This window comes from Tachypleus tridentatus, chromosome 1 (genome assembly GCF_004210375.1).
Source record: "Tachypleus tridentatus isolate NWPU-2018 chromosome 1, ASM421037v1, whole genome shotgun sequence".
NCBI lineage: Eukaryota > Metazoa > Arthropoda > Merostomata > Xiphosura > Limulidae > Tachypleus > Tachypleus tridentatus.
In genome coordinates, this window is record NC_134825.1 from 36,341,504 (window position 1) to 36,357,507 (window position 16,004).

Here is a 16,004-nt window from a genome sequence, read left to right on the forward strand (position 1 = left end):
AGACATCGCGAAAACAAAATAATCTGTTGAAAGTGCAAACACCATGAACAAACTTTCCACTTTCGTAATGTTTACACTCTGATATTTCTTCCATTATTAATATTATATTCATTAATGAAAGAAAAATTTAAACGTTATTAGAATAGTGTACGAATTTGTTCTTGAACCATTGGTTTGACAAGTACTTCCTTGATGACGAGAAACTCACTTGCAGTCAAAATGTATCTCACAACGGTTGGTATGGGTATTAACAATTGTACTAATATAGCAGAGAACAACGTTTCGACCTTCCTAGGTCATCTTCAGGTAACCAAAGAATATTTTCGCCTCTTCCAGTGGCACAGTGGCGTGTCTGCGGACTTACAACGCTAGAAACCGAGTTTCGATACCAGTGGGGACAAGAGCACACACATCCAATTGTGTAGCTTTGAGCTTAACTTCAAAACAAATGAACAACTACTTTCCCAGGTTGACGATTCCTCTATCTATCTGTACACCAATCTACCTATCGCTATTAATATGTATTAATAATGCTCTTGTTTGTCTCTAATCCAATGGGATTGTATAAGAATAACAAGAGTCCAGATCAGTTACAAATCTCTTTCGAGAGTTTCGAATAATACGAACGCTGTAACTTTCATTAACAAGAAAGATATAATGTTATTCCGCTCTTCGTCTTTCCTTACGTGTTTGCTTAATATGATCAGTACACTTTATGGAAACTCAAATCTAATTAGCTATGGACACTAGAGTTGGACACTACGGTATTATAATTATTAGTAATGTTACTTAGTTCATAATCAATGCATGTTATTAAGAATATTTTGAAACGTAACAAATAATTCATTTAACGTTAGTACAACAGTCACCGTGCTTAACGTTTAACGTTTGCATACTTTGTACTCTTAAGACGGCTGGTATGAATATTGGCACGTTAATTAAAATAAAGTACAGAACAACGTTTCGACCTTCTTAGATCATCTTCAGGTTAACAAATATAACCTAAGAAGGTCGAAACGTGGTTCTATACTTTACTTTAATTAAAGTTTTATCAGCCGTTTTGAGAATACATTTTTACTTCAAGTGGCTTTCTCGTCACCACGAAGTTTGTATACCTTGATCATCAGCTATGAATCACCTTATCGTCATAAACTCTCAGCATTACAAGTGTCTCGCACCTTGATATATAAAGCATAGCATTCTGTATCATCGACCTAGCTGTATAGATTAGAACTGATATAGCTTGCAACTGCTGTATTCTGTTGATTATAGCCTAATATATTTGTTGTACAATATTAGGAAATAATTTTCAGAATTCAGGTGTAGATTATTTTTCAAGATTTTATTTACCGGGTTGGTAATTCTATCACTCATGTTGTATTTTTCATATATTCTTAAATCTTTCCATAAAAGTGAATTAGATAATTCAGGACATAGTGTAAATTTAAAAACACAAAATTGGAAAGGTTTATAGAAATCAATCCATGGATTTTTTATACAATAAACTTTTCAATATTTACTAAACTATACCCAATTTAGCTTATTTTCTTTAATGTGAAGTATTGTTAATAATTAGCAAAATAACCATCTTAACTTAATACGTTAAATGTAATGTAACTGGCAATGCCATTTCGAAATTTACAATCATTTTAATAATAAATCTTAATCATTTCTGAAATGTGTTTATGTCTTCAAACTGAGTTAGTTAAACTGATTATCTTCAGAATTCAGATATTTATAAGAGACATTTTGCATGGTTACTCGTCAGAGATACGTTTCTTAAACTTGTTTCTTTCTTGACGTTTCTCCTCACTTGATACTGTTCTTTTAAAATTGGCTTCTGACAAGCGTATAAAATCTGTCCAGATAACTGTTTCTTTTTTTTCCTACATCTTACTTCGTTTTTGATATCTCAGTTGTACCAGCCTACCAGCCAGTCTCTTTTAAGACAACAATAACAAAATTAAATTTTACACTTGTTTATGATAGCATGACTTCTAATTGTTTAATTTGATAACCATGGGTTTTAATGACGGGCGTTTGCTTGTTTTTGTTTTGTTTTTAATTTCGCGCAAAGCTACACGAGTGCCATCTGCGTTAACAATCTTCAATTGAGCAGTGTAAAACTGGAGGAAAGGCAGCTAGTCATCACCACCCACAACCAACTATAGGGCTACTATTTTACCAACGAGTAGTGAGATTGACCGCACATTATATAACGCCCCAACAACTGAAAAGGCTAGCATGTTTCGTGTGACAGGGATTCGAAACCGCGACCCTCAAATTAGAAGTCGAGTTTCTTAATCCCCTGGCCATGCCGGGCCTCCAAATTCTTTATAATCACCAATACAGTAGAAAAACAAAGCAATTAGTTTGCAAGTATTTCGTATTCTTTTGATTTCGAAAGTTCTGTACTTTTACAATCGTTGTCGTACAACTATAACAAATTAATGTTATTATTACTTCTTCACTTTCAAACATGGTATATTATAACACTCATTAATAGCTAATTTCATTCAACTTAATAACTAGCTGCTATTTCAGACAGGATTAAAAAATGTAGCAATTGGGTAGTCGTTTATCTGTTATATTATGAACAGCCCTATTTATGATATTACAACGATGTATAATTATACATTCTATGATAAAAGAATTCGCACAAATGATCTCAAGTATATTTCAAAAGACCCAGAAACTCGAGTGCTTTCGAATAGTTGACTGTTCTTCTTCACAGTAAAAAGGAAAATATTTTACTATTATAGAATACCATAATTATATATTGATATTAAATTGGAAGCCGTATTGCTTGTGTTGACATCGTTGACGACAATCATTTCCTCAAAATGAAAACTCTTACACCATTTGAAATCAGTATGTTGGCAGTCGTCTGTCATATACATAGATTCTGAGTAAATATATTTTATTTCAGTCATGCATAATTACGCATTTACATTCAGTCATTTCGTTGTATTACTAACAGCCGTTGAATATGGCTCCAAAGATTAAAAACATTGATATGCATTGTAGTGCATATCTTCACTTGTACAGTTTTTTGTTCTTCTCAGAAATGATTCTTATTTCACATGGTTTGGTTTGTTTTGAATTTCGCGCAAAGCTACCCAAAGGTCATCTGCGCTAACCTTTCCTAATTTAGCAGTGTAAGACTAGAGGGAAAGGCCGCAAGTCATCACCACCTATCGCCAGTAGCCAGGATCCCGAAAGGGGTTCTAGATTTTTGAAAACGGGCAATTAACAGTGACATACCAAAGCTGACAACATCATGATCATGGATAGCATGATGAGCTTCCAAAATGAGTCAAATATACGATGAGCATGATTAAAGTTTGTGACGTTACAGCAATTGTAAGATAAAATTAAACTCCTTTGTATCTTTAGCTTCGTTATGGTATGAGTTAACACAAGAGTCAGTGAAACAAGCTAGCTAAGGAAATATTCATATTCTACATGTCTTATATAACTCTAACCAGCCAAGCATAATTGGTTACAGGAGTCAGGATAGACCTACGAAAGTTGTACAATGGCATTGGAAGAAGGGAAATTAGAGATCATAGGTTAAAATATAGGTAAAACCAGTACAATATTTCAAAAAAGTGTTTATTCGAAGGTGTCAAACCTTCCTGTTTATAGTTGGTTTTTGTTACTAAGCACAATACTACACAAAGAGTTATCTCTGCTCTGCCCTCCAGGAGTATGGATTGTTTGTTTGTTTTTGAATTTCGCGCAAAGCTACACAAGAGCTATCTGCGCTAGCCGTCCCTAATTTTGCAGTGTAAGACTAGAGGGAAAGCAGCTAATCATCACCACCTACAGCCAACTGTTGGGCTACTCTTTTACCAACAAATAGTGGGATTGACCGTAACATTATAAAGCTCTCACGACTGAAAGGGCGAGCATATTTGGTGTGACGGGGATTTGAACCCGCGATCCTCAGATTACGATTTGAGTGCCTTAACCACAAGGCCTTGCCGGGCCTATTTCATATGGAAAACATAAAAGTATTTTTGTATTTTTATTAAACTTTGTAAATAATTTGCTGGTGTACGCTTAACTAATAGAAACTAAAATTGCACTTGGAAACTAAGCCATATTTATGTTGCCTCTTGTGAATGTACCTATCATAAAGTAAAATTATCTGTATCCTTTCGTTTTTTCGGAATGTAAATGAACCATTTTGTGGGACTGCCTGTGTGTTGTATCTAATAACTCAACCATCTTTCTTCTTAATCACCTATCTTAGTTTCTGTATCTTTGAATTCTAACCCTTATATTTTAATAATTTAAATATTTAATTGTTGAAGTCCGTTTTGCCAAAATTCTCGCAGACGTAGATAAAGTAAAGATTTTAGAAAGTTTTTCAAAATGTTAAAGTTTCAATTTGTTTCTTTTCTTCTGTAGTTGGCTGTTACGTGTTTTACCAGATGCTTATCAAAATTACATCATCTGTTGATAGAAGACTGATGATCCTTGAATAATCTGTTTCATAATAACTAATATCTAACAATTATTAAAGAGGTAAAAACATCAAGAGACTGAACATCGCTGAAGTTGGATTACAATAATCTCTTTTTTTTTGCAGTTCAACAAAGTTGGAACGTTGGACAGTAAATCTTGATCTTCATTGGATGACACAGGGTAACTTCCTCAGTACAACATAGTCCAGAAACATTTATTACACACATAACTTTTCTAATTATTGATTATTCTCAAGTTCTTACGAATATAAATATAAACAAATTAGTAGCAATTACTTCACATATATTAATGTAATAATTGTATCTTTGACATTAATCCCATGGTATTTGTTTGTTGTTTTTTTAACAGATTTTGTTTGGTCTCATACAGGACCCCACACAACAACCCCAATGACTTATCGATCCATTGAAGTGAAACCCCTCAACAAACGATTGAGCAGACGGCTAAAGGCTAAGACCGTTGCAAGTGCCAAAGGAGCTTACAACAAGAAATTTCTTCAGACTTTCCTTAGAACTATATTCAAGTCTAGAGGATTGTCACTAACCTCTCAACTTCCCTCGCCTCTGCAACGCTTAGCACTTTTGGTAAATATTACTATTCTCCTTGGTAACTAACAAGTGATTCTATTCTGCAAGTAGCTTTTCTGTATTCGTAGCATTCATCTTTTTTTTTTTAATATAACTTCCATGTACTTGCTTGATCTTGAAATAGCACAGACCTACGATGGTTTGATTGTCTTAAAATGTTTATATGTTTACGGTAATTCTTGCACGCTGAACCCGACAATTACATCAATTTTTCTCTATTATGTACAGAATTTCACAAGACATCGTGTGTACTTTTATGAAAGTTAGCCATTTTTCACTGAAATTAAGTCATTTTGTGATCTTTAAAATGTTGCGAACCGCTCATTATAGATTTTCCCTAGACCAATCGCGACGTGATGATCTTAATGATCGTTCTAGAACAGTGGTTCTTAACCTTATTGGAGGTTCTGAACCCCAGAAGTTTCGAATTTGCATTCACTGAACCCTTCGTAATTCGAAAAATAAAATATATTTTTTTCAAATTCAAAACATAAGTAGATATTTTATTAGTGCACAAAATGAACCATGCATCAGTTGCACACAATGTCTCTGTGTTCAAAGAACAAAACCAACAAAACATGAATTTCACACAAAAACAAAAGCATAACTCAATGAATATTTACTGCAAATCAATGTGACTTTTGCTGTTGCCTCTCAGAGACAATTTCAGAACTGCACAGCTTCACCTTGGCAAGCGTCTCTCTAATATCATTTTCGCAACAAAGTCTATTCCTTTTCTTCGATTGTATGTCTACCATCCTCGAGAAGGATTGCTCGCAAAGATACGTTGTAACAAACGGTATAAGTATCTCAATGGCTTCCTTAGCAATAAGAGGGTACGCTACGATTTGGTAACACTAATACGTTGAGAGCGTTGTTGTTCTGAAAAGTTGCTGTTGAACCTGGCTCTGCTGAAGTTCAATGATTTTGTTATTCATAATCATTGACATCTGCTATCGCAACACTAAACGTGAACAGCCGAGTCACCCATGCTGGATATGACTCTCTGGTGGGGAAGTATCTGTCGAGAGACTTTGCGAGTTCATCTAAGTACATAGCAATTGCTTGCTTCAGTTCCACGGGTACAGAAATGTCTCCGATTTCAGACACATCTTCGATCTTACTTACACAGTCGTCCAGCGGGGTAAAGTTTGCGAAGTTATCATTCTCTGTTTGTCGTTTCCATAACGGTAGCTTTTTTTTAAAAGCTTTCAGGTTTTCTTCCGTTTCGATGATGTTGACTCCACCGCCCTGCATCTGTTGATTGAGATGATTGAAAGCATTGAAGATATCGGCCATGAACGCCAAAATGAGAATGAACTCAGATTTTTCAAAGCAATCTGCATGCCAATGTTGGTGCTCTCGCAAAAATAGGGCTAATTCCACACTCATGGCAAAAACACGATTCAGTACCTTTCCCCGGGATAACCACCGAACGTTAGAATGGTACAGAAGTACCTCGAATTAAGTGCCCATTTCATTACACAGCTCTTTGAAGATGCGGTGCTTCAGGGCACTATTTCGCATAAAGTTCACATGAACTTTAATTTTTAATTAATTTTTAATACTTCTACCAGTTTTGAAGACAAGGTTTTTGATGTCAACGCATGCCTGTGCAGAACACAGTGCGTTACAATGATGTGGTGTATCGGCTTTCACCAGCGCACCAAAACCAGAGTTTCGTCCAAGCATGACTGGAGCTCCGTCCGAACAAACTGCAGAAACTATATCCCACAAAAGATCGTTGTCTCTGAAGAAGTCATCCACAAGTTTCTTCACGTCGGCTGCCTTTGTTGTTGTTGTAAGACGAGTACAAAATAAAAAAAATCTTCTTTTATCTCGTCGTTCTTCACATAGCGCACGAATACAACAAGCTGGCTTAGATTGGAAACGTCGGTGGTCTCGTCGAGTTGAAGGCTGAATTTTGCTGGGCTTGAAATCAGATCTGCAACTACTTGAGCCAAGATGTCACCGTTCATGTCATATATTCTGCTGCTGATGGTGTCATTTGAAAGAGGAATTTGGGATAACTTATTTTCAGCAACTTTTTCCAGCATGATATTCGCCATCTTTAACGCAGCTGGTTTTACGAGTGATTCTTCAATGGTGTGTGGTTTGCCTTGCTTTGCGATCAAGTACGCAACTTTGTATGATGCTGTGAGGATCGGTTTGTCGATGGGTGCAAAGCCGAGAACAGGCAAAGTAGCCTTTTCATCGAACCTAACTCTCTTTACCTTGAATTCAGCAAGCGTTGTGTTCTTGTACTTCCTATTTCCATGCAGCTTTAGGCAGTGTTCTCTTTGTTTTGCTGTTGCTCGACTAGAATTCCTCATACGTTGAGGACGCTGACTCCCATCATGTTACGTTATACACGTGAATCCATATTGTACGTATTCATCCGACTACTTTCTGTTTTTGCTTGACATATTTAGCATGAAGGGATTAAAAGATTAGGAAAAAAATTACAAATGACGCACGATTACTACAGTCACAAGTCGACTGCTAAGCGTACGAAGTTCCCTGCAGCACGGATATTAAGGCCAAGTGATTTGACGTGATCAGCCGCAGCCAATGATGGCCAAGTGGAGTATGACGTCACGAATCATACGAGTTGGGTGAACGGAACGGACACACACACAGTGTGTGTGTCTTGACCTCCGCCGAATCTCTGAGAGTGACTCACCGAACCCCTGGGGTTCAATTGAACCTAGGTTAAGAACCACTGTTTTAGAACCTACGAGAATCACACCACTGGTATATAAACGGTTAACAAGCCGCATCACGTGTTATTTCTGAATAGTAATTGTTTGTGTATGCGCTTTGACATTAGTTTCTTTTTATTTTCGGTATTACTTATTCGTCGCTACGGCAATAAGTTGTATAAATTACTGTTATATTTGTAATACATTATGTGTAAGTTTGATCAAAGTAAACTTTGAGTTCTAAAAAAATTCTTAGATGACAGAAAAAAATAATATTATTTTCGAAATCGTCGTTGCTGATTTGTGGAAAATCTTTATTAAAACCAAAACAACTTTTGTAAATTTTAAATCAATCAATGTAATCAATGCACTCAAATGTAAAATAATAATAATGCGTATGAACGTTTCGTGATTAATAACTTAAAGTTACCTATTCCTGAACAGATAAAAGTTAGTTACAAATATCGCTTGTAAAACATGAGTGTTTGATAAAGTGAACAACATTAGCAATTATCCCATGGATGTGTAAAAGTGAAATCTTAAGGTTCTTCAGTCACACCAACAGTAAGTCTCTTCGTTATAGGTGGTAGAAAAAAATATATTGATAAGTGTTGGTTTCTTCTACAACACTCCAAGATTTTTCATTTCCTTAAGCAGCTGTGATAAAAATGTAGGAAAGAAAGAAAAGTTAAGCTGGGCAACAGACGTTGGATCTATGTATAGCGGTTATTATTGTGCAGTAGTAATATCTTGAACATATAATACATGCATGCATGAGTGTCGTATTAAAGCCCCTCAACAGACGATTGAGCACACGGCTAAAGGCTAAGGCAGTCGTTAGTGCGAAAGGAGCTTACAGCCATAAATTTCTTCAGACTTTTCTTACAACTATCTTCAAGTATAGATGATTGTCTCTTGTCTCTCATTTTCCCTCGTCTCTGCAGTGCTTCTCCCTGGTGGTAAATATAATTTTCTTCTTAGGTACTAACAAGGTAACTGACAGATAGAGGTCGTTCTACACGTACAGCATTAGTGATTTTCATCACAATGTAGCGAACTTATATATCTGGAGTTAGAAACCTTTGGTGAATACAACAGATAGCCTAGTTAGGCTTTGCTCTAAAACAAATAACAAAGTACTACTTTTATACATATCTTGCGAGGTAGATATTAGGCAATGGCAATAATTCTGAAGCACTGATGTCTCGACAATACATATGTTACCAGGGAGTTGCTATACCATGTCCACAATAGCAGTGATCCAAAGTAGTAGTTGATACAATGACATTCATATCTTCTTTGGAAAATGTCGCTCTCTTTATTAAGAAGAACGTGAAAAGTTCAGTTTCGAACATGCATAATGTATCACTTTTGTGAAACAATTTTAGTAGCATTAAAAAACCCTTAATTGTTCAAACATTGCACAGCACAGGTATAAATGTTTTTTTTATCGTCATGTATGTTTATCATGAACAGTATTGTTTTTAAATATTGTGAAACTAAGTTCGATTGCGTATGGGCATATTTTGGCACAGAACTACTTCAGTATGTTCATAACCGATTTAATTATGTATCTAAGCCCTATGGTGATACTCTAGAACAAATGTAAAGACTATTTCGTACAGTAAATGTTTAAAATAAACCACAGATCTAAATGTCAAATTATTATAGTGCATCGGGAGAATAAGTGTGGCCATTAGGATTTACATAGGTTTTAAAGTTCAAAATTACATCAGTTTTTCATGTACTGAATATTATTATACATCAAGTTATTTTATTCAAGACATTTTTATTTAAATTTGATTCTGATATCTTAAACTTGTGCCAGTTTTGTTTCCATAAGATATAAATAATATACAACTTACGTGAAATGTTGTGTAAAAGGATATTGCTTAAATATATAAGATAATAATATCTTCTGAACACCAACCGATAATAAAGTGCAGTAGACTGACGAAAAAGGAATTGATATGATGATTTTGTTACTAATGTTATACGGGTGTTCTGCAATTATATGTACTATTTTAAAAGTTAATAATTAAATAACAAAAAAATACAATAATTCAGTTTCTAACATCTTGTAGCCAAACGCAAACAGTTTTTATTGACTTGTCAATAGACCTCTACATGTGCATCGTTAGTGATTGTCATCACACGTCTAACCGACATCTGCTGTAACATGTCCGCAGTTACAGTAACGATGGCGTCTGTTATATTGATCTTAAGTTCAATGATGTTTGCTATAGATGTGCGATATACGATATCCTTAACATACTCCCAAAGTAATAACTCTAGTGGAATGATGTCTAGTGAATGCGAAGGCCACGGAATTGACCACCACAACAAATCTATTCAATTGAAATTTTACTGGCATGGTCGCCATTTTACCGGGTAACACTACTAACTGCAATGAAGGGAAAATATGACAATAAGAAACTCTTAGAAGACGTTGAAAATTACTTGTCTGTATTTCTTTAGTTATTTGAATTATTAAATTTTAAAATGCGAAACATAGTTTCGGGTCATCCTGTATTACTCTACGAGGACTCAATTTACATATTGTTCTAGGCAAGCAAGGTAACCAAGCCTTCACATTCTTTATGGATTCATGAAATATTAAGTTCTTTCATAACCCTAAACATTCGAAATAGCGGAATCGTCATATCATTCTAAGTAACGAAAGTTTACTTTCTTATTTTGTTCTTAGAAGCCAAGAAGATTAAAGCTGTAAAATGATCTAAGTTACTAACATATAACAGTCCTTATGCTGTTCTAGATAACCAAGATATATCGCTTCTTTCATTCCTACAGGTAACTAAATTATAACAGTCCTTATATTGTTCAAAATAACCAAGCGCTCACTGTCTATACATTGTTCTTCACAACCGGAAATAACAGTCCTTATATTGTTATATGTAACAAATAAATAAAATACCTAATATTGTGATAGGTAACTAATAAATTGCAGTCTTTGTATAGTTATAAGTAAGTAACAGAGAGCAGTTTTTACTTTGTTCTACAATAACAGTCCTTGTATTTTTATAAGTAAAGAGGAGGTTATAGTTCTAAACAATCGAGAGATAACAGTTCTTGTATTGTTATAAATAATTATCAGATAATAGTCCTGACGTTGTTCTTAACAACAAAGATCTAGCAGTTATTGTATTGTTATAGGACACTAAAGGACAACAGTGATTATCTTGTTCTGAGTAACTTACGTTGTTCTATACAACATAGAGATAACAGTCCTTATATTGTTAGAGCTAAGAACTAGATAACAGTTCTTATATTGTTATATGTAATTAATACGTAACAGTCGTTGTGTTGTTATAGATAACAAATAAATAAAAGTCCTTATATTGTTCTAGGTAACTAATAGATAAAAGTTCTTGTGTTGTTCTAAACAATCAGCCCATAACAGAACAGCTTTTGTATAGTTATAGATAACTAACAGAAAACAGTTATTATTGTTCTAGAAAAACAAAACACAATAGTTATTGTATTATTACTGTGTTGTTAAATGTACTGTTTTGTTTATAAGAGAAAAACTGCGTTCAGTATCATGGAATTATGACGAGTTTGATTTATTTCATGGTCTGCGTACAAACTCTAATGAATGTCTGGCATGTTGTTTTGATAAACTAGCAAATAAAGGTTTCTCTTCACTTTAATTCAGCACTCTGTGAAATGGCATCAGGACAAAATCAAAGCATGAAGCAAGTTTAAGAAAGCTTTTACAAATTCTGACAAGGAATTAACTTGCTGAGAAAACTATGTTACAATCCTAAGTTTCAATAAGACTTTTCTAATTGCCATGTTCTCTTCGTCATCAGCAAGTACCATTAAAAGGAAAAGAAAATCACAGTTTCTGACTTTTTGTCTTTACATATAACAAATATTTCAATATATCCGTCGAGAAAATATCAACAAATTTTCCAGCAAGCAGAACTAGTTTTAGGTTCAGACAATTATAGTAGTTTTTAAGAGAAAAATCAGTGAATCTGAAGGCTGAACATATTTTGTTTATTTTTAACTAAGAATAGCAACCTGTACTAAAGCAAGATTTAAATTATGTTTCAACTTGATGCAAAGGAATTTTAACGTTACGTGCAAAGATGTCATAACACTTATGTTTACAACTGTAACATACAATTCGTAGATTCAAATTTTGTACCTTATTAAAACATACAAATATACGCACAAAACGCATTAAAACTTTAACTATTATCTTATAACAGCAATTTCTTCATTAAGTTGTTAATCTTACACTATTGCTGGAAAGAGAAACAGTTACTAAAATGCCAACTTTGTAACATTAACTTGACATCCTTACAAACTAAGATTTGTTACGTATTACGATCATATATAGCCTGAAACTGAGTTAAATGATAATTTAATTTTAAAAGTTAATTGAATGTTAATATGTATCAAATTTATTAAATTTACTAACAAGATTGATACACACAATATTCTTTTGAATACAAATAGTAATACAATTAAAATTAATGGTTATTACAAATAATGATTTATATATAAAAGTTTTAAAAATTTACAAACAATATTGAGTCTTCTATCCAATCTGAAACTTTCTTGATACCTTGTCGAGGGTTCACGACGAACGAATTAATTCTGAGTTGATACAGGTGCAATTCACTTAACGAGAAGCTAGCTGGCTCTTCGGTGATCACAGTAAATTTTTCACCGCTGACGTTATACAATGTCTTCGTAAAAATTATAATGTCTCATGTTAATCCACTGAAGTTAAAATATTTATAATATTTAATATTCCCCCGCTAGTACAGTGGTAAGTCTACGGATTTACAACGCTAAAATCAGGGGTTTGATATTCCTCAGTAGACACAGCAGATAGCTTGATGTGGCCTTGCTATAAGAAAGCATACACACACAATATTCGAAATCTCTAAAAGTTCTTGGTTAAATATCTATAGTTTCCTAATTAATAAGCGTTTATCACAGTTATAGGTTCCGAAGTTTATAGTATACTTACTGTAGCAAATTAACAATATATTCTATCTCTTCGTGTGTTGCGATGGCTACATTTTATTATCACTAGGCGTGATTCTAGAAATTTCAGCTACAAAAGCAATACTAACAATCACTAGTATTTACACACACAAAAATACATTGTTCATTTTTACACTCGAGAATATTCTAGAAATTTACTGAATAGGCAGGAATTTCGCAATAAACATTCACAGAGTAAATTACATCATTTATAAATATATATTTAACCGAAACAGACTTCGATATTAAAATAAATATATAATAATAAATCCGTCACAGTACGTAACTTGTTTATAATAGAACACTACCATGGCTCATAGCAACAGTGCAATTGTCTATCTCTTGCACTTATAACTACTTTAATAAATGCCAGGGAGTTCAAGCATTTGCATGATATAATGACTTTCAACAATTTATGAAGGGTCGTTATTTCATCTTGTTGTACAACAAGTTGTATCAACTCTATCCTTCAGCTTCTTTTCCTGAAGAGCTTTATTGATCCAACTTGGAGTCAATACACTAGTGAAGTCATCACTACCTGTATGAAGTATAGTAACAGCTGAACAATATTTGCACAATGGCCAGGGATGTACGAAGAACAAATGAATCAGTTCTTATTACTGGAGAAACAATCTACCTGTGGTACCAGTCTGCTACGTTCGAAAGTGCTCTATAACAGAGCTGTACAGAAGGTTTGGTACATTACACCAAATGGGTTTTGAAGTCTCATAACTCCGTTTATGTCACCATATCGGGCTATGCTCTATCTAATAGCCGTACAATTTGAAACTAGCCCTGCGAAGTAGTTTTAATTGAAAAAAAAGACTAGGGTTAAGGCGATCATATCTAAAGCATATCATTCATTCCTAAATCTTTCCATAACCTATCAACTGCAGGAGAAGGATGGTTTTTCAGTGCCGTTTCAACAGTGTAATTATGTAAAAATCCACAAACTGGACATGTATGTCTTTTTATGGAATGCATAACTATCTATTTCATTCCATAGCTATTTTAGGTCTACAATGGTTCAATGGGAGATATACTTGGAAATCTTTATCTTGGTGATTTCGTATCCTATTGTCTTTAACCTTAGATGAAGGTCCTTCTTGATTATGTTGTGTACTGTTGCATGGAGCTTGCGAATAGTTTCGTTACTGGCCTATGGGGTCTTTGATTATCGGCTGTTAGAAAATGTCACACTTTGCTTACTATGTCAGGCATACATATGTCAGTCATACATATGTTGTATATTTGTTTCTGGGTGATTCTGATGTCCATATATCTTTGTTTCCAATGTAATGAAGGTCAAGGGATATCCTTATCTCGGAAATTCCCGGTATTATCTCTTATTTAAAACTTGGATGTATAAATATTTTGCACAAGAAATTACAATTACATGACATTTTTAAAAACATACAATTATCAATAGTATAAAACTACCTACTAAGTGCTAAACAATGTCCAAATCTAGTTATGATACTTGACGTCACCACAACTTCATATCAGTTTGTCTTTAGTTATTTAATTATTAACTTTTAGTACAGTTACAGTTCTCGTACTGTTCTGAATATTAAAAATTGTTTTAATATAATTGCTCAAGTCTGTATTCCTACAATATGTGCAATCATATTTGGGGAAGTCAAACGTTCACCTCCTATTTCAGTGATGTTCATTTATTCCAATAATGAACTTTATATATGATACATGCAAAAGTGTTTCTGTTTATTTTTCATTTACTATAATGATGATTACCTGCTTTACTGTTTCCTGTACTTGTAAAACACTGCATGCATTCAGGATGAGTTAAAAATCTTATCTGGAATAAACCAATACCAGAGTCTCATCTAAAGCACATTTTAGTGACTGAAATGCTTTTATCGCAGTCTTCAGTCAATTTGAAAATGCAAATCAGGTTAGACAATGAAATTACTACCTTGCAAAAAACGATCACGTGATACTGATGATATGATGCAAAGTCTAGAAAACTTAAAACGTGCTTTTAATCAAAAAGCTCGTGTTCTAGTCTTTAATATCTGAATTTTTTACGAGACCAAAAATACGGTCTCTTTCAACAATGTTATACTGAAACTATTCATGTATACATACGAGTATGCACGTTTCTATCTTCAATTTTAAGTCTTAATATTTTTCAATGGAGCGCCATTATCATATTTTCTACAGCACACTGAAAAAATACATGGCCAAACACCGACACGTCATTCATCTGAATGAAACATATCTCACATCACAAATCTCATGGTATGAGTTCTATCAATCATTCAGAAGTGGAAGGTGGATTATGCAGGCTAAAAGTCATAACTAGTAACTCAAGAAAGGCATCTTCAGTTTTAAACAGTCTTAAACTTGCTCTAATCATACAATTCTATTTCTCAGTAATTGAACATCATGAGTAATTTGACCACCTGGCAAAATAAATATGTTATTAGTTAGTTAGTTATCACCATGAGATTCCATCTAGGAACATAGGGCCGCAATCGCTTGCGGATTCTTCAACAAGTATTTAAGTAAGTAGGTTGTTAGCCCACTGCACCGAGCCGTCCCTAATTTAGCAGTATAAGACTAGAGGAAAGGCAGCTAGTCATCACCACCCACCGCCAACTCTTGGGCTACTCTTTTACCAACGAATAGTGGGATTGACCGTAACATTATAACGCCCCTACGGCTGGGAGAGCGAGCATGTTTGGCGCGACGCGAGCGCGAACCCGCGACCCTCGGATTACGAGTCGCACGCCTTACGCGCTTTGCCATGCCAGGCCAAATATGTTATTGTTTTCTGTGAATACATTTTCCCTCCTGATAAAATCACAGATTCTCTAATGGCTGTTTTACTCTGTCCGTCAGAACTTTCTGTTTCTAAAAGTTCGAATTGTCCTTCGCATTTAAATAAAGATGAGGTTGTTGTTATCTTACTCAATAGATACCACTCTTGTCTATGTGATGATGAATAAATAATGTTTCACCCAGTCGCTTTTCTTTTGTCCAACATATCCATCGGTGGATAAAGCTGGTAGTTTACTCATTTTCTGTCACTGAGCTATTTCATGATCGTCTATAAAGTATTTGACTAGTAACAGAGATTCTGTTAAAGACACAATGCAATTATCGTAGTACTAACTATATATCCAATTTCAGTCACATGTGCGTTACTCAAGAGGAAAGTTGGATTAACACCTTT

At 34.3% G+C, this 16,004-nt stretch overlaps 1 protein-coding gene across 8 annotated transcripts in view; it reads left to right on the forward strand.

Moving 5' to 3' along the window:
• Positions 1-16,004, forward strand: part of LOC143246220 (CUGBP Elav-like family member 2) — a 194,262-nt gene that overhangs the window by 43,904 nt on the left and 134,354 nt on the right. For all 8 annotated transcript variants that reach the window (XM_076492566.1, XM_076492587.1, XM_076492556.1 and 5 more), the window contains exons 2-3: positions 4,598-4,653; positions 4,864-5,078. In XM_076492566.1, coding sequence (XP_076348681.1) covers positions 4,644-4,653; positions 4,864-5,078 — 225 coding nt within the window. In that variant the 5' untranslated portion in view covers positions 4,598-4,643. The remainder of the gene's footprint in view (positions 1-4,597; positions 4,654-4,863; positions 5,079-16,004) is intronic.